A 23,847-nucleotide genomic window follows, 5' to 3' on the forward strand; every position below is an offset into this window, starting at 1 on the left:
CAAAAATTTTAGTTTTTGGAACATGGTCGGAAATTTTCAAAATTGGGGGAAAAAAGCGGATTTCCGCTTTTTCGTGGAAGTCTTTCATCCCTGCAACACATAATTTTTAAATAAGTCTAATACGAAGATCGATGATTGATATTAAAATCGCCTGAATAAGAATCGAGATTTTGTCAGAATCTAGCACAGTTCCCAATATTTAAAATTCCTAAAATCAGCCAAACGTACATAAAATCCTAAAATCAAACCGTAAGTGTCATCATCAGAAAGACGGGGAAGTCATTCTCTCACACTTACGCGCGTCAAAAAGTTAAACATAGAAATACTGGAAATAGGGCTGTTTTCCTGAGTTTTCGATACTTTTCAAGGTCATTTCGAAATTTTCAAGGATTTAATATCATTTTCAAGTACTTCTAGGGGCCCTTGAAAATCAAAATGAAATTCAAGTACTTTTCAAGACTTTTTCAAGGCCGCGGGAACCCTGGAATAAATTTTCATTTGTGTGAGGACATATTGAAATGAAGCAGCAACAAATGTTATTTAAACTTACGATATTTCCTGAAATGTTGGATATAATTCACTCTCATAGTTGAAACGTTTTTTGAAAAATTCCCTTATACAAGTTACATCTCGATCAAAATACCTGAAAAAAGTATAATTTAAATAAATTTTAGGTAATAATGTTTATCAAATTGTAAAAACAAGATGGCATTTATTCTCATTTGTTCAACAAGGAAAAAAAAAGCACAAGGAGGTAAAAAAACATTACATTTGTTATAATAATAATAATAAAAAANAAAAAAAAAAAAAAAAAAAAAAAAAAAAAAAAAAAAAAAAAAAAAAAATTACAAAGTGCCCAAGAAGGGTTCTAAAAATCTACAATATAGACTGTGATTTTAGAACACTTAGTATCAAATACAATCCATATTTAGAAAGAAGAGTGACTGCTGTTTTTTGAATAAGATGAGGGCTTCCTTATTTCGATTTAAGAACCTTTTAATGACATTAGAGTTAGGTAAACACTTACTTAGGCACAAAATAATAATTTCATTATAAAATAATAATAATAAACAATTAGTAAATGATTCTTTCCCTATTTCTAGAATCCAAATGCAGAGGAATGTTAGTTTAGCCAAGGTTGAATTTCATTGTAACCATTAGTGTACAGGTTGTAACATTACCAAAAAAAAACTTAACAAAAATATCTAAAATACAACCTTTTAGATTTTGATCTCGTAATTGAAAAGTTTAAGCTAAAAAACATAGAATTCTTATAGAATTTTTGTTATTTTAATGCTAAAATATGAAATAAGATACAGGGAATATTAACTGATATTAATTGCTTTTTACACGCCATATTTACCATTGAATTTTACGTATGGTAATAATTAATGATTGTTTTCATAGAGTCGTGATTATTGCTCCATGATAGTTATGTTAGGTTATTGTAACAGACTGGTGAGTAATAGTGAAATTACTAAAAGGGTGAGCTTAGGTTTAACACACAATATATTGTGTATTTAATCTATTCTATTACTTTGGCAAGAAGGTAATTTTAATATTTTAATGTGGAATAAACTTTGCAATATAAAAAATGAACTTTATTCTGCCAAATATAATCTATTTTATTCCACGACCTTTTGCTATCTTTGTGGTAACTTCATGATCCCTAGCCAATAAATTTTCTGGCTCTTATCAGCAAAAAAGTCCAAAACGTCTTATACAATTTCTAATATTTATATGTATATGTGATATATTTAACTGTTTTACAATCTCTCGTGCAGTAATATGATGATTCTATTAAATTATGGTTTTCATTTTGTCATTATCAACTTCAGAAGTTTGACCAAAATGTTGGTTATCTTTCAGAGAAAAATTTCAAGAATGAAATTTTTAAAACCAATTCTGACATTTGCATTCTGCTCAACACTCACTAACATAAGCTTCACATACCTCTTTGTAGGTATAAGCCACTTTCTTGCCTTAATGAAAATAAAAAAGTCAAACTTTTCTTTTCTTACTCTGTATTCAAACCGACAGCAGTTAACAAAATCACATGGAATTTGTTTCATTAGCAACCTAAAGGTATCAACTATAAAATTTCCCAAACAAAAAATTTAAATCCTGACGAAAAAAAAAAGACAATACTATCCACTATAATTTCAGTGCGCCGACCAGGTGGCTGAGTGGTTAGCATGTCTGACTGCGGAGCCACTGGCAGTGGGTTCGAATCCTGGTCAGGGCATGGATGTTTCTTTCTCTCTCTGTGTTCTATGTCCTTTCCTCTTTGTGTGAATGTGACCCGCCCTAAAAAAGGGTTTGTGGTTGTGTGACGTGGGCGATGCTGCTCCATCGCCGTGTTTTCGCCACAGGTGCCCGCTNAACAGAAAACACTTTCTTGCCATCACAATAGTACTCTAAAAACTAAAGCAATAAAGAGTAACTTATTATAGAATTTGGGTGAACAGCCTTTTAACTAGTTGTATGTAAATACAATGTATGTGATTCTAATGCGACTTTATGTTTCTTAAAAATTAAAATTTATAAAAAAAATTGGGTACAGTATTTCAAATTAAGTTATAAAAAAATTACCATTCAGCATTAGGATGAGAAGTTGACACCATTTGAGGAAAATCGATTAGTATTGGTCTTCCTTTAGGGTCCAACATTATGTTGAACTCGTTGAAGTCACTATGAATGAGACCATGATTTCCAAGATTAACAATAAGGTTCATCAATTCTTCATATAAAGCTGGAACATCATCAACTTCACGTATCTGACATCTGAAATATTATAGAAAAAAGAAAGATTTTTAATAATAAAAAAATTTTTGCTTTATTAAAATAAATGGCAAACGAGCGGAAAAAAATTCCCACAATATTCACCAATAGGTTAAAAGAAGTTAATGTTTGACTTCATAACAATTTATTTTTATTGCAAATTAAAACTTTTTCTTATTTTATTTAAACAAAGCAAATTAGCATGTGCAACTTGTGAACAAAATATATCAGATTAGGTAAATAGATATCCTAGTACAAAATTTGTTATCTACTCACCCTAAAATGTCAATGTAATTGAATTTTTAATAAGGTATAAACTAGAGCTATACTATTGTCTGAAAATTTTTTCGATAAATTTTATTTAAAACTCACTTCAATGAAAACATCCAACTGAAACATTGAAATTCAAAAAGGCAGATTTAGAAATGAAAGTTAAAAAAAATATAAGTTGATTTTATCAGTTAAGTACAGTTTTCTAGTAAACAAGTTTATTACAATAGTATATATTTGTTTTCCAAATGAGAAATCGTGTAATAATTCTATTAAAAATGAAACTGTGTGAATCTTTCATTAACTTTTACAATTCATAAATATTTTAAAGTTTACAATTTAAGTTTGTACAAAATTATATTTTAAGTAGTTGTAGCCCTAAAAAGCTTTCTGATCTAGAAGTAGTTTTTAATCCATCATGTTAATTAAAAACTAATTAGGTACCAAAATTTATTGAAATGAATTTATTAAATACCAGACAATTTTATAACAAAATGGTTTTTATTGATAAAAATTATGAATAAATTCATTATTAAAGAAAAAAGTATCATAAATAGTATAAATATATTAAAACATACCAATATCAACAAAGTTTAATCAAAAAAGGAGACAAAAAATAAATTCTGATTATACAGTTATAATTTTAACTAAACAAATACAGAAACATATATTATTTTTATCGAATGAAACTTGTTAATTAGTAATTTGTAAGTACTATTGCTCTTAAAAATCAAAATTCAAGCAATTTTTAAAGAAAACACAACATTTTAAAAATCAATACCCTTTTAATCAAGAATATGTGATACTTACAAAGGAAATCCTTTTATTAATTCCATCACAACGCAATGTCTGTTGAAATCAATTGGTTTGGGTACTGGAAAACCTCTGTCGAACAGAGCCTTCAAAAGTTAAAAATACATTTTAAATATTCATCACATAAGCACGAATTTTACATGCATTCACAAAAATAAAGCCAGTCTTAAATTTTTTTTCAATTTCAACGTTTTAACAAACAGGTTAAAGTAAGATTAGAACAATTACAAAGTTATGCTAATATTCTTGATGAAAATAAAATACCTGCATAAAAGTAAATTCTTTAACAGCAGCTAATCTAGACAAATAGAGCCAAGAAGCACTGTTTCTGTGTTTATGATAGTCTCTTTTTTCTTTAATTTTTCGAAAAGAAGTTCGGCCTAACCTGAAACATAATTTATTTTTATATGAAATCTATAAGTACTACAAAGAATATAATAGTTACAAAAATTTGAGTACAGTGTAGAAGTCAAACATTATAACTATTTAAAAGACAATTAAATTTGTGATGACAATTGAGAAGCTAATTTTTAAGTTGCCGAAACGTACTTAACACAAATGTTTATAACATATTCAGAGCAAAAAAAAAAAAAAAANAAAAAAAAAAAAAAAAAAAAAAAAATCAAACAACAATCAATCACAGGCCTCGTTCTGAGCATAGGAAAAAAAATTAAGACAAATATTTTTTTCAAATAAAATTAGGATATTTAATAAGAAAAGTATACATATACCAGGATACAATTAAAAAAAGCAAAAAACTATAAAAAATATAACTTGCTCTTTTTACTTGTAATAAAAGCTACTTTAATTATAAAAGGGCAATAAAATAAACCATTTTTAATTTAAGTAGTACTTTGTTTAGAGCAAAAAGTTTTAGTAGTTTTCAGCATAATTTTATTAATGGAGCACTAAACAACTTGTAATAGTTTCAGATCACTAAATTTTTTTTTTTTAATGCTGTTGCTTTAAAAAAAAATATCAAAAAGTTTGTATTTTCTAATTTCTGTATTAGTGGACAACCCCCAAGTTTAAACTATCTAATTTTGAAATTTTAACAAATACTATCAATTAAAACAAAAAGATAATGAATCAAAATTACAAATCTTTCAATTCTTTAGATTATTTTAAAATCTGCATCTCAGTAAATAGGATTTTCTGAAGACAAAAAAATCAGGACAAAGAGCTAAAAATCATGATAAATTTATATATATTTTTTAATCAGAAATATCAGGGCAACTACAAACCCTGCAATTATGCCTGAGCTATGAGAGCCATATTTACCAAAAGAAAATAAGTTTTTAAGAATATGTGAAGATAAAACATTTTATCGAAGACAAAAGCTTTAATATAAAGATTAGTTTCAAGCCTACTACAAAAAATAATAAAAACTCATGAATGTTATTAAATGCGCAGATATTTATTTTTAAACATGATCCTTTTAACTTTTTCCTAAAAAGGTTTACGGAATCTCAGGTGAAATTAGAGCAATACGCAACATTATTTCTTAAAAAATATATTATTTTTTATACAAATATCACCAAAACTAACTTTGTTTTTAAAAAAAAAATATGTCAAGACTATCAGCCTATTGAATATTTTTATTGCAAACAAATATAGTTTTAATTAAGAATATTATTTGAAACATAATCTTGCTAAAGAATGAGAACTTTGGACAAACTAATAATAAAATTTTAACAAGTCTAAGAAAATTTATCAGTTTGGTGTTGCATTAATTTTTTTATGAGAAATGATTGCAAAACAATTTTGATTTATTTAATAAAACCTCACTTGCCACTTATTATAGTAGTAAATCTTAAATATTGGTTATTTTCTAGATTTGTTGTAGGGTTTTTTGAGATTTTGGCTAAAGAAAACAATATTTTATTGTTAAAACCGAATTTTCTGATAATTTCAGTTTTTTAAAGAAGTCCTAACATGACAAGATTCTAGTTCCAATATAAGAATTTCTTAAAATAACTAATATGAACCATGTAAATAAATAACCGAGCAAATATTTTTATAATAAATATCATACCTATGAAGTTTCAAAACCAATTGATTACCATCTTTGTCAGTAACCACAAATACGTCTAGAAAAAAAGTAAAACAAAATTTATTAATTAATAAAAGGATAGAGAATTGTATAAGTCGTCTATAAGTCGATTTTTTGAACTCTTATATTTCAACAAAATTTTTGGAGTAGATTTATACACTGGTAACACATTTGGATAAGTAGATTTTTGGATAAAAACTTACTTCTACTAAAAAGTTAATGTTAAAGATAAATTCTAATACAAAAAATAATGAAACTATTACACAGTTGTGATAGTTCTCAAGTTAAATCCTTCTAAAAGGAAGAACATAAAGAAAACATAAGATTACTCACATTCAGAGCATTTATTTTATAAATAAATTCCAACTTATATAGGGCTTAAAAGTTTGAGTTATTTTGATAATTATTATTAAAAGTAATATTTCTGCATTCAATTATACTATTGGAAAACTAAACTTTATAATTAATTAAAATTTATTTTGAACAAAAGTGAATTTAGGATTGGACTTGTACACTAAATATACACAGCACCAGCATCCACTATTTTAAGTTTAAAAATGGAGGGTTACTGTATACTACAACAGGAAGTAAAGTTACTCTAACTTGAAAATTTCAAATATTAGTAAAAATTATGTCAATATCTATTGTGTCACTTCATGTAATTGTTTTGAAAAGTAAAATATTATTAAAAGATTAAGTGAGAGTGAAAAAGAAAAAAATTAATCACATTCACAGCATTTTATTTTATTTTATAGATAAATTCTAACTTATATAGGGCTGAAAAGTTTGAGTTATTACAATAATTATTATTAAATTTTTTTTTCTGCATTCAATTTTTTTTTCTCATTGGAAAACAAAACTTCATAAATAGTAATTCGAAATTTATTTTCAACAAGAGTGAATTCAGGATTGAACTTGTACACTAACTTGTATATGACAAAAAGTGAAGGTACTTTAATTAGAAAATCTATAAATATTAGAAGAAATTATTTCAACATCTATTGTGACACTTAATGTAATTGCTTTGATAAAAAATTTTATTAAAAGATTAGGTGCCATCAAATAAAATTCTGTTTAAAATAGACATATTTTTGAATCATTACCTAGGTAATTAACAAAGAACAATGTCATATTTAGATGCTCTGATAGATTTTATATGCTTGCTAAGTTCATTCATGATTATTTTTTTAAATTTTGAAGTTGTAGTTACATTCTACTTTGAATAATCTGAAATCCATTTTTAATCACCACACTATTTTTAATCAGACACTAAACACAGTTATAATCCACATTCCAATTCAAAGTTATAAACCAATTCTGAATTCGAAATCACAGTTAAACAAGCCAACACTCATTTTCTAAACTCATAAAGAGAAGCAAAACTTAATATTTTACTGTACACTCATAATATTTTCTGTTTAACAAGGTGATTGAACATTGACGATCTAAGAGCTGCATTTTTGAGGACAGTATTTAATTGATAGAAAATAGAGAAAGCTTACCAGATTCCTTTCCTGTACCAATCTGATTTCCAACAGCGGCTATTACATCTCTTGAAGAAAGAGCACGAAGTGCAAGATAATCATAACCAGGATTAGTTAGCCTGTATCCATCATCTAAAATAAGGATTTCATATGCATTTAGAAATTCAGACTATAAATTTTAATTTAACACCATTCAAGTAAAAGTGGTAATAGATAACTTTAGTATCTTATCTTGATAAATAAAGCAAGTTTTTACAGCTTCCATAGTCAAAATATTGCTGTTTATGCATTCTTATTGTGACAAATTGTTTAAGAAGAGAAGGAGGAAAGACACAGCATGAAAAAGATACATAATTTGTTCAAAAGATACATGGTTGAACATTAATTTTAGTTGTCATTCTAAAGCAACTAACTTCTGTACCTGATTTTGAAAATCATGTAAGAAATTCTAACAGTTCTTACTATTGATATTTTATTTTACCTATTTATTGCTAATCATTTCAGATCTATTAATTTTTTTAAAATGGGTATTCTTTTATTGCAAATCCAGCATACATATTTTACACAGGACTGACTTAATTTGTATAACCATTTTGGGAAACTAAGTCTACAGTTTTTTCAAGTGAGGTAGCTGTCGAATTTGAAATTGTCACAACATGATTTTTTATCAAACAAAAAACCATGGGCACTCATTTATCTAAGAGAAACTGTAAAATATCAATAAAAAATACTCAAAAGAAAATAAATTAAATGCATTCCAAATGTTTAAACTTATATTTCTCAAAGATGTCAGTTGCTTCATTTTTCCGAAAAATAGAAATATGCAGCATAAAAATATATTTCTTCATTATCTATTTATATGTATATATATATGTGTGTGTATAAATGAAACATTAAAATTTAAATTTGTGCTGACACAATAATTACTATATAATTCTTAATTTAAAATTGTAAGTAATTAATTTTATGATTGACCATAAATGCTACTTGCCATTTAGATTTCTTGTATGTTCAGGTTAGAATTTATGATAATAATTTAATAGATAGTAATTATTATCAATGATTACCATCAATTTATTATTGTTATGATAAATAAATTTAAATTCTACCTAGCATTTGAAGAAATATAATTATATTTTCAAAAGGTGAAATGAAATATAGATTAAATCTGGTTTAAATTTTTTAAGATTCTAAAGATTTCATACAGAAAGATTTTCATGTATGTTTCCTTTAAGATATTAGAAAACTAACAAGTCTATAAAAATATTAGAATACAACGCAGAATAAACACAAATAAATTTAATGAGTTAAATAATGATAATTTACATCTTTTTCCTCTCTCATATGCAGCTAATCCATTTTTTGTGACCTCCATTAATCTCTTATGGCAACCACCATGCTTCAAATTAGCAATTGATGCAATCAAAGCTCCAGGAACTAATTCATGATTTTTCATACCCATTTCAATCTATAAAACAATAAAATAAAAAGTTACAAAAAAAAAAAAGGCCAAATTAACACGAGTATAGGTATTGTTCTAAAAATTATAAGCAATATTATAAATAAAAACTCTACACCAAAACATAATTTTCTTTCTGTCTATCATTGTAATGGAATATGTCGATTCAATTTATCACACACAACTTTGCTCAGTTTTTCTTGTTACAAAGATTATTACAGTGGCTGTTGACGGTACGAAAAATTACAGGAATAGGTGATGAAGAAGAAAAACTATGTCTAACAAAGCGAAAGCTTCGCCTTTTTTTTATTATTTAAAATTCTGAATTTCTGGCATAAAATTTTTATTATGATATAATTATATTAAATTATTTCATTTATTTTGGGAGAAGTAAACATCTTAATTAACACAATAACCAATATTTGTGTGTTAATATTATAATTTATTTTTTAAGCATCCAGATATATTAAATTTATCACAATCAATATATTAAACTGGGCTGCTCATATTTTCAGAATTAAATGATTAGATCCCCGTAGAAAGAGTGGAAAAGATGCAGGGGAAAAGAAGACAAGTCATGTAGCAATGTATAAGCACAGCTTAGAGGAAATTTAAGAATCCTAAATGTAAAGAACTGGAAGCTCATTACCACTCAGAGAGTTGTTTGGAAATTTCTTAAAAGAAAAGCATTAGCTGTTGTTGTACTGATAATGATACATTAGGTTAAGCATTTTAAATAATACCAATTGTGATAAGCGTGCTGTGATATCATACTGTCCAAATAAATAATTAGACCAACAAAAGAACGTCTTTTCTTTCCAGCCGCTACGTGCGAACTCCCGATCTTTATTTACAACATCTACATTTGCTGACAGCGCCATCGCAACATGGAGGCATGACACCAATATTAATTATTATAACAATTAATTAAGCATCAATAATAGCTTGAAGATTATTTTTACTGCACTCAGAAACAGATACACACTCTTTAACGAATATCAGTGAACAGAAGGTAAAAAAAATTATATATATCCCTCTGGAAATACAAAATATTAATTACAAAACGAAGAGTATTAAAACACAGCTATTTTTAATTCAATAATAAAGTAAGAATATGGCTAAGCTGAATTTTATCATTTGAAAAATAATCAAAATAATTTAGTAAGTTATAACTCAAAACATAATTGGCTGTGCCAAAAGATTAAGAACCATCAAGCTTCGTCTAGACTACAAATACTAAAATTCATAATTTATCAAAATGAAACGAATAAACTTTCATTATTGGTATCAATTAAGTGATTCAGAAGAGGAAAAGAAATGGTAACATTTAATGAAAAATGCGACAAAGTTTTGCCAATCCTTATAAGAAAAGATTTAAAAAATAAAAACAAAATAAAAAACATGAATCTTTTTCTTAACTCAGATCCTCTTAAAACTGTTTCTAAACTCGGATCCTAAATCGGGAATGCGAATGTGGGGAAATTGAACAACAATATCGCCTGGAAGTAAAATGATGGGTTTGCTCTCCTTAGGAATTGTCAGGTAAAACGAGATTCGAAAAAAAAAAAAGTCAGGGCAAAACACAATTTTTTCCCTAAAACCAGGGGTCAGAGAATTTGAAACTCTATTAAATTCGGGAATTCAATTCTTCTGTTTTCAATACCGTAATTTACGCTTGAGCAATGGAACAAATTTTTTTTAAATCGTCTGTAATATTTATTTGGCATCTATAAATGAAACAATATTTTTCAATGGAATAAATTCTGATTCTTTAGAAAACAGTATAATTTGCATGTTTTGACTTTTTTTAAACAATAGTAGAGGAAGAATCACATCTGCTTTCGTTAAAAATTGCTATTTATATAAAATCGTCCCTTATAAAATAAATAGAGGATTGTTCATTAATATAAATATTGAATCATTTATTGCTAAAAGCAGATTACAGCTTTTTCTTTCTAAAAGTAATACATTCCCCTATGCTTTGAGTTCTTTTTTCATTTTCATTCCCAATGAATATTGTACTCAATAGATTAAGTTCTTTTTATTCATGAATTTTTCTTTTCTTTTCTTCTTTTCTTTAAAAATTCAGTTGATTTTATATCCAGCATTGTCCTGGGTTTTAATACATATGTTAGCACTTTTTTCAACTATCCTTTCTGCTGGTAATTTTCAAAATGTTTTTATTTAATTTGATTAATAAGTATTCATTGTATTTTATTGGTTTCTTTTTTATTTATAATTATGTATGAAATATATTGTGTTCTTTTAATCACTGGTTTTGTTTAAAATTAGTTAATTTAGTTATTATTATCCATTGATTAAAATTATTTATAACTTTTTGCACAATATTAGTATTGTTACACAAGTTTAGAGTATGTTTTAGATGTCATGTAGAAGACAATTATCACAGCTTCACTTAACTACATAACAACCAACCATTTATGAATTAATAAGTAATAAAGAGACATGCAATGCGTTAATCTATCTCTTAATAATGTAGTAAGCAATTAATTGGATAAGCAGTTGAAAACTTAAGAAAAGGTACTATTGCAAAATGAAAGTAAATTTGGAGAAGAGATTTTAATTGAAACACTTATTAGCGGGACGGAAAGACAATATTGATACATAAAAAAGGACACTACTTTGTGTGATGTTTCTCTCATTGCAACAAAATATGTTTGTTATGTGTCTTATATGTCACGACTAAATTTGTTTTTAGTGGATCACTATACAAATTAAAAAGAAATAAAAACTTATAAATCAGTAAAACAAATACTTAAATATGTTAGAACTACAACTTAAATAATTAAATTTTGCTTTTAAATTAGTTTCATCAGAAATAAATGTTCATAAAATTATTACGTAAATGAGCTTCACTTACCGCAGTTAAAGCCCTAAATTCTTCATAGGACAAATATCTAAATATCGTAACGTTTAACTTCCCCATTTTACTAAGTACTAAGCTATGATTATAATAATTAATTAAAAACAAATAATATTACTTTCCCAACTTTGGAAAACGTGTTTACATTGGGCATGGTTTAATTAAGAGAATTGTCAAAAAGAAGCACTGAATGTTTTCAACGTTTAAACTTTGCTTTTTATACTACTCTTTACTCAACTTTCAAGATTAAACGAACGACAATTGCTTCGATGTTTTTAAGTGCACATTTGTCAAGCCATTTTTAAAACACATAGTATAAAGTGGTTTATTTCTGTATTATAAAGTTCTGGAAACTTGTATGAAAAAATCTTTGTTCGTCTATTTAAGCTATAAGCCAAATTAAAAAGACGAGTTTAAATTAAAAAGAGTCACTTTTACCCAAGCGTAAACAATTGATTATGAGAAAACTGTTGAACTTAAAATTATTAAAAGTTTTAAATCAAAGATATTTTTCTCTTTTTCCCAAATCAATTAGCAATAAGTCTTTTCTGTCTAAGCAGACAGCTTTGTTATCATTAAGTAATATAGTATATGGTAAAAACGTAGAATATTATCGAAGTATTATGGATATAAAATCTGTAATTAAAATTATTGAAAGTAATTTACCCCCCGAATTAGCTGAGAAATGGGATAAAACTGGATTACTTATCAAACCAGATGATAATATTGAGGCAAGGTTTTATAATTAAATTTAGATTTTACTAATGTTTCATTGTTTTATTAAACTGGTTTATATTGTGAAAGATAGATACTTCCTGATGAGAACGGTTTAAGAGTTTAGTAATAAAATATTTTTTATTCTCTTACTTCAAGCCAGCTGAAATCGCCAATTTGCCAAACGGATCTTTTTTGGATATTTAATGTAAAAAAAGTTTACGTAAAATATATATTGCCTTTCTGAGGTAGGGGAACATTACATAGCCACTACTAGCCAAGAAAGCCTAATATCTTTCAAAATGAGTTTCTGATAAAAATGTTTGACTTTAAACATTGTCAAAGTTATTTTCTCTTCCCATGTTATTAATTGGACAATTTTTTATTGCAATCACAAACGTATACTTCTTGAAAATTTCGTGTTGATAATGTTTACAACCACTGTCCTTTAAAATTAATGAAACATTCAAATAAAAAGTTTTGCATGCTTCATATAAAAGTTTTTAAAAAAGTGAAAGTCTGTGCAAAGTTTCTTTTTTAAATTTATTTAATAAGTTTTTTCATTTGTATTTTCTGACAAACTTTTTTTTTAATAATTACTTAAATTGTAAAAAAATTTTCCTTAGAGATATTTTCAAAAAAAAAAATTGGGGATATTTTCGTATCTTGATCTGACGTGCCAACTACAATCGCCCAGGTGCCAAATAGATTTTAAACTTGCACATTTTTTAAAAAAAAAAATCTGTTGATGTTTGCCCAGGGGTGGCTACGAGTTAAACCTTTCAAGTTGGTCCCTTTCTATGATATTTTTTTTAGTTTCTTGCAGGCCACTGCCCAGAAGTTGCCCAGACTTGGCGATTATTCTGCCACAGATCACGGTACAGAAATCTCCTCACCAATTTTTTTTTTTTAATTACTTGGATAATTTTTTTTTAGGATGTTACAAAACTCAAAACTATGGTTACTTTGAGACTACCCTTGCAAGTCTCAACAGTAACCTAAGTTTTCTCAATTATTAAGAATGTATTCTGCTTTAAAGATATCCCCATATTAAAAGAAATAGTTAGTCAGCTTTGATTTATAATAATTTGGAAAATTATTATAATAAAAAATACCGTTATACACAAAAGAATTTTTCTGTCAACTATTTTGATTTGGTGGTGGGAAAGGGTATTAACCCTCATACCTGCATCTCGTGGCTATAGTTCTGATCAAAAAAACATCCTGTGTCATGTTAACACTAGACCAAGTATAATTTAATAAGAGTTATTCCTTTACAACTTACTTCAATAAGAAACCATTACAGTTCTTACAAAAATCTTAGGAAATGATGCTAGATAAAATAATAAAGAATACATAATTAATAAATATTAATTTTACTGAACTAACATGCACTTAGCTTGGTTTCATATCTGGCATAAACTTCTACACCCATCTTATATTTTCTTTTACTCTGTCTTACATCTAATTTGATTTTACTTTTTATTCAGGTATCTTCCATATTTTTTACAATTGATTTGACTGAAAAAGTTCTGGATGAAGCCGTTAGCCAAAGGGCAAATATGATTATTGCTTACCATCCTCCAATTTTCAGTCCTTTACCGAAGCTTGTATCAGACAATTGGAAAGATCGAATTGTTATGAAATGCATAAAAAATTCTATTGCTGTGTATTCTCCTCACACAGTTTGTGACATAGTTGATGGTGGTGTTAATGATTGGCTTCTTAAGTGTTTTGGTAAGTGAAAACTTAAAAACTTAACTAAAATGAGTTTTATTATTTGTTTTTTATTTGGATGTGCTTTGATTTTTGAAGTCTATACATACAACCAAAGTTCGATATGAAACCTAAGGAATGAGAAATAGCTTTCTAAGGTACAGTTTTTTGAAGGAAGCCTTTGTATTAAATATTGAATCATGATTGTATAATGTTTTTGATATTTGATATTAGAAACCTTTAAATTCAAAACAGCAGAGATAATCTTTTAAATTATTCTATCAATAGTATGATGTATTTTGACAAAGTTATCCATATTTTTATCTGTTTTTTATATTTTTTTTATCATTTTTTTCCTTATTGATTTCTTAGATTATGTTGCATGAAAAAATGATAAATATGATGATTATAAAATGGTTAATAATTATCGAAAAATGATTATGCTTTTGAAACTAAATTGATTTTAAAATATTATCCTAATTTTTATTTCCATAATGTAAACTATAAAATAGTAAGGAACATAATTGATTCAAAGTTTTCTAGAAGAATTGAAATTATAAATTAAAGACCTTCTAAAATAAAAATTGGCTATGACTGTGATTAATGAGATAAAAAATTGTTTATCAAAATTATTCATAACAAAAAGCATAAATCTAAAAACTTGATTATTTGAATAAACTAGAATTATTTGACTTAGATAGACTTGTATGAACTCAATTATTTGAATTAACTATTAATTATTAATCTTTAATCTTCTACATTCTCTATTATCTGTAAGAATCTAAAATTTCCAACGTTCAAAACTGCATAGCCGGATCTCGATCCATCATTCTATTACTTTTAATGTTTTTCTTTATGTATCATTTGATTTTAACAGTCTCATTACACTTGCTATTCTTAAAATGTTAAATACCCGCTTAGAACAATTCTGAATCTCACAGATTCATCCTTATTTTTCGTACAGAAATTCTACTGACATTTAAAAAAATCTATAAGTGCTTTTATTTTGAGATTAAAACCAGTAACTCATGATAATGAAAAAGAAAATGAGAATTTCAGTTTAGGAAAAATACCTCAGTGAGCATGTTCAATGTTTATGCATCAGGTGAAGAAAATGGTAAAACTTTGTGTTGTCAGGTTGTCATGCATTTCTGTATTCACCTGCTTTTACAGAAAATGAACAGAAATCTGTTATGTTGGAATTATGTTGGAAATTTGTTTGTGCTAAGAAAAAAAGTATGTTCAAACCAGAATTTCTAAATATTTTTAATATAAAAATGTGTTAATTCATCTTTCAAATGCATCATAAATATTTTTGTTACATACTTTTTCGATTAAAACTTTCCTGCTTATTATAAATTTGTTAATTATTAATAAAATAAAATTATTTTATTATAAATAAAATTAGATTCATTATAAATAAAATTAGATTCATTATAAATAAAATTAGATTCATTATAAATTATTTCATAAATTATTTCATAAATTAATCAACTGTTTTAAAAGATCTTTTATTTATTAAAAGTTTTGATCTAAAATTGCTTAAGGTTTAAATCCTGAACCAAAAACATGTATTGTATAATATAAACATACAATTGAAATAGTATATTAAGGCAAGGATAAGTTTTGTTATTTAGTAGTATAATAGATTTACATTTTTCTGTTTTATATAAAACTATACATTTTCCCCTTTTTTACATAACTTTTTTTCTAATTATAGAATAGTAATAGAAATGCACAATATAAATTTTATACATTTTGTTAAGAAACATATTTAAGTAAATTTTGTAATTTCTGATTAAATAACAAAATAATGTAATTTGGAATTTTATTAAAAAACAAACTGGCCGTTAATAAATTTAGTGTTACTTTTATAATATTTCTTATGATAAATTACAAACTTTAAGATTATTTGTTATGATAAATTACAAACTTTAAGATTATTTGTCATGATAAATTATTTTTCATAAAAATTTATAATTTCAGATGTGTGCGATATTTGTGCTGTTCAAACCAAGCAAGACTTTTCAGATAGCAAAACCATTTTTGAATTTACTTTACCAAACAACATAAATATAGACAACTTCATGAAAAATTTTCTTGGTTTTGATTTAATATCAGTATAGTAAGATATGTTTTTTATTATTCTTTTTTATGTTCTAAATTTATTATGATATGGTTTAACCTTATCGTATGATTGCTTAAGCATCCACTCACCACTTTACCTTTCCAATTATTAAAAAAAAAAAGAAAAAAGAACATTATCCTTGCTCTCTTCTTGGGATTTCTGTTCTCAGAATATTTAACTGAAAAGGTAAAGCAATGAGTATCAAAGATCATTTTATAGACTTTGCTATACCACTACTTTAGTTTTGTCGGAATGCTGGTCAGCTTCTCTGTACATAGTCAATATTACTGTTAATTATTTTAATAAATAATTACTTTATAAAATATAGATACATAAAAATTTTAATTATGATTTATTGGTCCGAATGTTTTAATATTTCTCAGGAATAAAAATAATGTCTCTTACTACTCAAAAATGCACTAATTATGTATCTTTGTCTATTGAATTGTGTTTTAAAGCAATTTAAAGTGTGAAAAATGAATAGTTTATTTTTATTTATAAGTATGTGTTATAGAACTTGGAATTTCATAAAAGTGTAATATTCATGCCATTCAAATTTAGCAAGTCTTTGTTTATATGAATGCCATATTTGAATTTAAATTATCATACAATGTGAATATTTAGAGTCTCTTGAGAAATATTGGTGGATTTAGTTTAATATCTTTGAAGTAAGACACATTTTTAATTGATAATAATAAATCTAACTTTATTCAGAAGTAACTGTATTGTATGATTATTTAAACATGTTTGTTGCCATTAATATTATGTATAAAACTAATACATCTGCAGCTCACCAATATTTTGATTAATTATTATAGCAAATAGTTGATTTTACAAATTATAAATTAAAAACAAATACTGTACTTGCTTTGCATTGTTCTAAGTATGCCTAAGTTCATCTTTGGTAAAAATTATTTCACATATTAAATATGCACAAATGCAAGTATAAATTTACTGAGATGTGTTCTGAATGAATTTAACCCTCCTAGGTGGGGGGCCTAAAGCTCTGTTTTTTTTTTAAATCCCATTTTCTAAAAAATCTATTGTATTGATATTTTTGTCATATATTTTCCACAAAATGTGATTAAGTTTAAATAAAATTTAAAAAAAAAATTACACATTCCACTGTATTATTACTTATGAATAAAAAATAAACTGTGGTTTAAGCTTGGGAATTAAAAAGCTGGTTTTCATGTCTTTTTTTTTGGAGCTGGGGGGGGAGCAAGAAAAATTATGGTTTTTAATTCAGTATTTAAAGCGTTTTTTTTAAACTAATTCTACCTTAAATCATTTTCTAGACTTTATTTCTTTCATTTTTTTATTTTATATTTGTAAATTTTATTAATCATTTGATGTTAAATAAACCTAATGTTGTGTTTGACTTAAAACATTCTTATGTATTCTTCCCAGCTATATAAAAAGATTAATAGCATTTTTATGTTTTCTTTGCTTACGTATCAATTTGCAATCCATAATATGTATATTTTTTGTCATCATATCTGATATGGATTTTGAGAATGACTGCTTAGGGTGGTTATTGGGACACATCCCTTATACAAGTTTGAACAGTAAAGGTGTCATACTCTATTTGCATGTGACCACATTTTCATATTATGTAGGAAGTTTGTGTAATATTCTAATTTTTAAACAAAATAATTTTAAGTATATTGTTAAAAATGAATTACTCAACTTATATTGAACTTATTATATGAACTTCTATTTGGATGGTTTAATTTGTTTTGCTATTTTGTCAGTCGTTATACAAACATAATAAAAGGCAAATTGTTATGCAATTCTTTCTTACTGAAAATTATATTTTCATATGGTTTATACTATCATTTATTTACTTTTTTTTACTGTTATTTGTAACTGCTATCTATTTGTTTTTACCAAAAATTTTATATTGGCTAATTGATTGATTTAAAATATAAATTGGAAATTATTAGAATAAGGAGAGTTATGTTACTTTCCTTATTCTAATAATATTTAAATATATGCCTAATATTAATGCTTTATATTTAAATATATGCCTAATTTTTTAGGTTCACTTATAATTGGTATTATAAATAATTTTTCATAAGTTAGCAGAAATAATCGTCTGTCAGCTTCTTTATTTTATGCATACTATTTTTTTTACTTTAATTTTCCAAATTAAATTGTTACTTTTACTCTATCTAATCATTCTAATCCTTTTAGTCTATCTAATCCATTTTTTTTTTCAAACTCAATTCTTACGTTTGTTACTTTTTTAAAAGTTAGTGTAAAGAATCTACTATTAAAGTTTTTTCTAATTATGAAAGCAATGAAATAACTATCATTGTATAGATTAGGAATAAACTGGGACTGCAATAAAATGATGTAAGAATGAGAAACGTGCAAATGGTACTTTATACTACATAAACTAAGTTTTAAGGATTGTAGAATCTTAAAATACTTTTGCATTTATTATAAAAACTGTTAATTAATGTTTTTCTCTTTTTTCCTTTTGAGTAAACACAAAGAAACACAGTTTGTGAGGCTATCATCCGACCTACCTCATTGGCGTGCGTTTAAAATGCTTTCATGCCAAGATGAAGTAGAATTTATTTCTGTTAAATCTGCATCAAGGATTGTAAGTATAAGGTTTTACAGCTTGGATATTTTGTGCAATGAAATTATTTTATAAATATTAAACGTCTATATATTATGGATATGATAATGACAAGCTCACGAGCAGAGTTACATCTAAAAAATTTAAAAAAGAATGCAACATTTTTCAGCAAGATTTCTGATAATTATAAATGCTCTACAGGTATTCTCATAAATAACTAGCTACTAGTTCGACTAGTGAAAGAATTATCCTTTTTTTAAAGGAATGTATAATTTTATTTTGAAAATTAAAATTGCAAAAAATGGACCTTAATTAGATCTGAAAATATAAATTACTTATTAAAACAAAAATGATTAAAAACATGAAGTTAAATTCCTAATTTACATCATAAGTTGTTGAAATCATAGGTTTAATAAGTATGATTCTATCTAATCAAAAAGTAAATTTTGATTCACCTTATGTTTCTTACAGTTTGAAAGCTAGTATAAAAAGTCTACAAATAAAAAAATTTTCTAATTATAAAAGCGATCAAAAAACCACTTCTGATAAATTATTTCGGAGATTAATCTTAAATAGTATTCAAACTGTAACTGATAAATTTAGGCAATTCTAAATCTAAGAATACATAATTTTAAGCTATTGTATTTTTGTATAGTATACCACAAAAATATTAACATTGATATGAAAAGATTTAATTTTGATGATTAATGATGCGAGTAATCTAGACACTATTATTATAAATTTGAAAATTTTATGCAACCTCACATGAATGACATTGTGTTATTGATTGCTTTTAGTTTTATGTGATTACATGATTGTTTGAAACAATTTTGAAAAAAAATTTTTGCTAGTTTTCTTCAATCAGTAAATAAAATCGCTTGATTAATTAGCATGCAATGCTACTCAGTATCATTATTATGTTACTTGTATTTTGCAATAATCAAACTTAAGTAATTATGGTAATTGTAAATTTTTGTGATTATTTGTTGTGAAAGAGTTTGTTAGCGAAATTAAAAAAAAGATTAAATAGATGCATTATCATGTCATACTACGCATTATCGTTATTATATTACTTTTTTGCAGTAATCAATATCCTGTAATTCTTGTAATCACATATTTTTGTGATGTTTTTGTTAAGAAAGACTTCTTTTAGTGGAATATTTAAAACAAAAATGATTAAATAGAGTGCTCGAGATGCATTGAGATTATAGTTCTTAAGAGGCTATCATTTTAAAAGCAAACAATAAATTATAAAAATCTAGAGTAAAAAATTATAATTGTGTCGTTAACACTCTGTTTTATTTCTTTTAAGAATTCAATCAAGGGTGTTGGAAGAGTGGCTAAACTGAAGCATTCATTAAAATTGAAGGATTGCATAGATCTGGTGAAAAATTATTTGAATCTAGCTCATGTTAGATTTTCGCTCGGTGTGAAACATTCGTTAGGTACATTCATTCATTATTATACTTTATTTTTTCATTATTATATTTGTTGTTTATTATATTTTATAATACATTTATTAAAATGTTTTTATTTTTTGAACTTTCAGTAATTTATGGAAAAATTTACTATTGAACATAAGTTATTAACGTTTTATGGGCTTTAACTACAGATACATTGATATTCTGGACTGTATTTTTACCATTCCAAAATTTAAAACCTATTACCAGGAGTGTGATTCTTCCGCGGATTTACGCTTTTTTTCAGATTTTTCCAGCTAATTTCCGCTGAAATTTTTTTTTGCACAAGTTAAAATATTTTATGAGGAATTAAATTTTACGCGAAGCGAAAGTACTGAAGTCCTCATTCCTCCCTCAAACATTGATTTTTGCATTTACCTGATTTAAAAGTTGAACCTTGCGATTCTTAATTAGGTGATTTAAATGTCGTACATCGCGATTCTTATTTACGAGATTTTTTTAAAAATCCGAAATCGCGATTTGTAATTACCCGCTTTTAAAACCCTATGTAGCGATTCGTATTCACGCGAGCTTAAAATCCAATGTTGTGATTCGTTTTTGTGGTTGTAATATCAAACATCGATTTTCCTATTTTTACTTGCTTTAAAAATTAGACAGTGGGATTCGTATTCGCGCTTTTTAAAAATTACTCATCTTGATTCGTATTTACGTGATCTAAAAATTACACATCATGATTTGTATTATCGCATTTTTTAAATTCGATATAGAGTTTCATATTCACGTGATTTAAAAGCCTCATTTCGGGATTCATATTCTCTTAATTTAAAATCATGCATGTGATTCATATTTATATATTCATGCAATTTTAAAATTAATCATCGGGATTTATAATCACATGGTTTACAAGTTTAAAAATTGCACTTTTTTTATCAAATTTTTATATATATATATATACAGTGCAGAACTCGTTATCCGGAATTCAGAAAACCGGAAAACCAAAAAACCGGAACGAAAGTCAATACATTTTCCCGCCATTTTCAAAAAAATATTTTTCCTCATAAGATTTTAGGATTTTTCTTTCTTTTTTGAAAGATGTTTACCTTACCATCATTTTGGAAATAATCATTAGTGTATTACTTTATCTTTTTTTCTTCTTTTTAAGATTATTTCCAAATTTTTTTGTTTCTGTTGGGTTTAACAATAAAAAAACGGTTTTTTGTAGCGATTCAGAAAACGGGAAAAATCAGTTATCCGGAATAGTGATGGTCCCGATCGCTCCGGATAATCGATTCCCTACTGTACATATATATATTTTCTTGAATTTTCTCTTTTACTTTCAAACTACTCTCATCTCTGTATTACAAATTTAAGTATTTCAATCTTTCAAATTATTTATCATAAACTGTAAAATCCTTTTCATTGTGAAGTCAAATTGTAAAGTTTGTGTTATGATTATTGAACTATCAAAAATAGGCTTTATTGATGCCATAAAAATTATTTTTTATCACCATTTAACTATCAATATCTTCATTATATCAGCTTAAGAGGTGTTTCTAAACGAGTTTCTGATATACCTTAGAATTTTTTTTCTGTTTCTCTGCACATAGATTTATATAGATTGAATTAGTGTTTCATGAATTTTTTTTAGAGTGTTTACTTTTAGAACACTTGTTTTAACTATGTTAAAAGCATTGAATAAAATGCATTGCCCGTGTCTCATATTCCAATAAAAAAATGAACACTTTAGCTGTCAATTTTAAATTTAATTTGTAATACAATCTATTTGTTTTCTTGTTCAGAAAACTGGTTTTCCCACAAATTATTTAATGTCAATGCTGAGTTTAGCAAAGAGATTTTTGTACAAATTTACTTATAAACTAAATGGGTTAAAGGGTTTTGAAAAAAAATATCTGATTCAGAAAAAAATAACTCTGTATTGGTACAATAAAAGTGTATTTAAAGCAGTGTTTTTTTTTACTTTTAGTCTCAAGTGGCTGCACAAAAAGTTAAAATTTCTGAAATCTGTTTACTACATTTTTATTTTTCTAATAAATATTATAAAAACAGTTTTATCTTCATAAATTATAAATGTTAAACTTCATAACCTTATAAATGTTACAAACATATTATGAATGTTGTGTTTCATATACATTAAACTTGAAAAATAAAAGAGCTTAGTAATTATCCTTACATTACCTCATCATTTTGGTTGTTAAAAAACGTCAATTGAAATATCTTTGACATCGTTAAACAATTAAATACAGCTGCATGCTCAATTAAATGCTTTAAGGAATATGTTTGACATTTGATTTCATGTGTTATAAAATGGATAAATTTAAAACAACATTCAAGGTCTTAAATTGTTTACATTTACATCTTATCGAAATAAGTGTGTTTTAAAAATATCGTTTACCGACTCAAAATAAACAATAAATTTTTTAAAAATTAAGTATGCAAGAACTATAATAAGTATTTGCAGTTCTAAAATTAAAAAAAGAAACCTTTTTTTTTAGTTTTTATATTTTTTTAAAAAGGGAAAATATTATATTTAAGAAATTTAATTGGTATAGCTAATAATTGGCCAAATGTCCATGATTTATATTTACAGTATCAATTAAGTTCAAAAGCTATTTCTTTTGTGATAACTTATTTTTTTCAATCAAATGCATATTTTATTTACTTTCAGTCATGAGAATTTTTGTAATTTTTATCTCTGATGTCATACAAAAATGAAAGCATTACAAAGGAAAAAAAACAATTTATATTGTTACTCAATGTTTCCATGTTAAAATACTTCAAAAAAATTGTAATGTTAACCTTAACTGTTCTTCCGTTATAAATTTTTGAAATCCGTCATTCTAATCTGTATTTTATTATAAATTTTTTTATGTTTAACTGTTCAATTATTTTGTTATGTTAATATTGTATATAATTGCATATTTTTAGATACTGAAATAGAAACTATAGCTGTCTGTGCTGGATCTGGTGCAAGTGTGTTGAAGGATGTAACTGCAGATCTTTATTTTACTGGTGAAATGTCTCACCACGAAGTGTTACATGCTATACATAACAATACCAGCATAATTTTAGTTGAACATTCTAACAGTGAAAGAGGATATTTGAAAAATTTAGCTGATTTGCTACAGCCTCAGTTAAGAAATATAAAATTAAATATTTCCTCAGTCGATAGAGACCCAATATGTATTGTATGATTGATCGTCACATTAAAAATCATTTATTTAATGCAAATATTTTGTTTGCATTGGGGAATAATAAAACTATTCTAATTAATCTCTTTGAGTGTCATTTTGTGCTAATTTTAACCTTTTAACAGTAATTCATATTTAGCCTACATTTTACTAAATGCCTAGAAATCAGTTCCCATCTTATTAGATAAGGTAATGGTGTAACAAGGATAAAAAAATCTCGCATTAATGGTTATTATTAAAACAGTCAGAAAATTATAATATATATAATAATTATAATATGTATAATAATTATGATACGTAAAATAATTTTTTATTGTTATTTTTT

At 25.7% G+C, this 23,847-nt stretch overlaps 2 protein-coding genes across 2 annotated transcripts in view; one reads left to right on the forward strand and one right to left on the reverse strand.

Annotated features, from left to right (window-relative positions):
- Window positions 1-12,071, reverse strand: part of LOC107441919 (RIO kinase 2) — a 16,526-nt gene extending 4,455 nt beyond the window's left edge. Inside the window, exons 1-8 of the mRNA XM_043047204.2 lie at window positions 11,742-12,071; window positions 8,728-8,869; window positions 7,420-7,533; window positions 5,900-5,954; window positions 4,129-4,249; window positions 3,862-3,950; window positions 2,593-2,784; window positions 551-643 (exon numbers count right to left, since the gene is read on the reverse strand). Coding sequence (XP_042903138.1) covers window positions 551-643; window positions 2,593-2,784; window positions 3,862-3,950; window positions 4,129-4,249; window positions 5,900-5,954; window positions 7,420-7,533; window positions 8,728-8,869; window positions 11,742-11,807 — 872 coding nt within the window. The 5' untranslated portion in view covers window positions 11,808-12,071. The remainder of the gene's footprint in view (window positions 1-550; window positions 644-2,592; window positions 2,785-3,861; window positions 3,951-4,128; window positions 4,250-5,899; window positions 5,955-7,419; window positions 7,534-8,727; window positions 8,870-11,741) is intronic.
- Window positions 12,072-12,145: 74 nt separating this feature from the next.
- On the forward strand, window positions 12,146-23,604 carry LOC107441927 (NIF3-like protein 1). Its single transcript, XM_016055344.3, has 6 exons — window positions 12,146-12,475; window positions 13,949-14,195; window positions 16,161-16,299; window positions 18,793-18,913; window positions 20,205-20,337; window positions 23,260-23,604. The coding sequence occupies exons 1-6, from the start codon at window positions 12,203-12,205 to the stop codon at window positions 23,523-23,525; spliced, it is 1,179 nt and encodes a 392-aa protein (XP_015910830.2). The 5' UTR covers window positions 12,146-12,202; the 3' UTR covers window positions 23,526-23,604.
- The last annotated feature ends 243 nt before the right edge of the window (window positions 23,605-23,847 follow it).

The sequence above is a fragment of the Parasteatoda tepidariorum genome, chromosome 3, assembly GCF_043381705.1.
Source record: "Parasteatoda tepidariorum isolate YZ-2023 chromosome 3, CAS_Ptep_4.0, whole genome shotgun sequence".
Classification (NCBI taxonomy): domain Eukaryota; kingdom Metazoa; phylum Arthropoda; class Arachnida; order Araneae; family Theridiidae; genus Parasteatoda; species Parasteatoda tepidariorum.

Excerpts from the sequence above, each read along its gene's own strand:
- LOC107441927 (XM_016055344.3), top strand. The coding sequence starts at position 12,203 with ATGAGAAAACTGTTGAACTTAAAATTATTAAAAGTTTTAAATCAAAGA. Across the intron at positions 14,196-16,160 it reads TTGGCTTCTTAAGTGTTTTG|ATGTGTGCGATATTTGTGCT; the intron begins GTAAGTGAAAAC and ends TTATAATTTCAG. Across the intron at positions 18,914-20,204 it reads TTAAATCTGCATCAAGGATT|AATTCAATCAAGGGTGTTGG; the intron begins GTAAGTATAAGG and ends ATTTCTTTTAAG.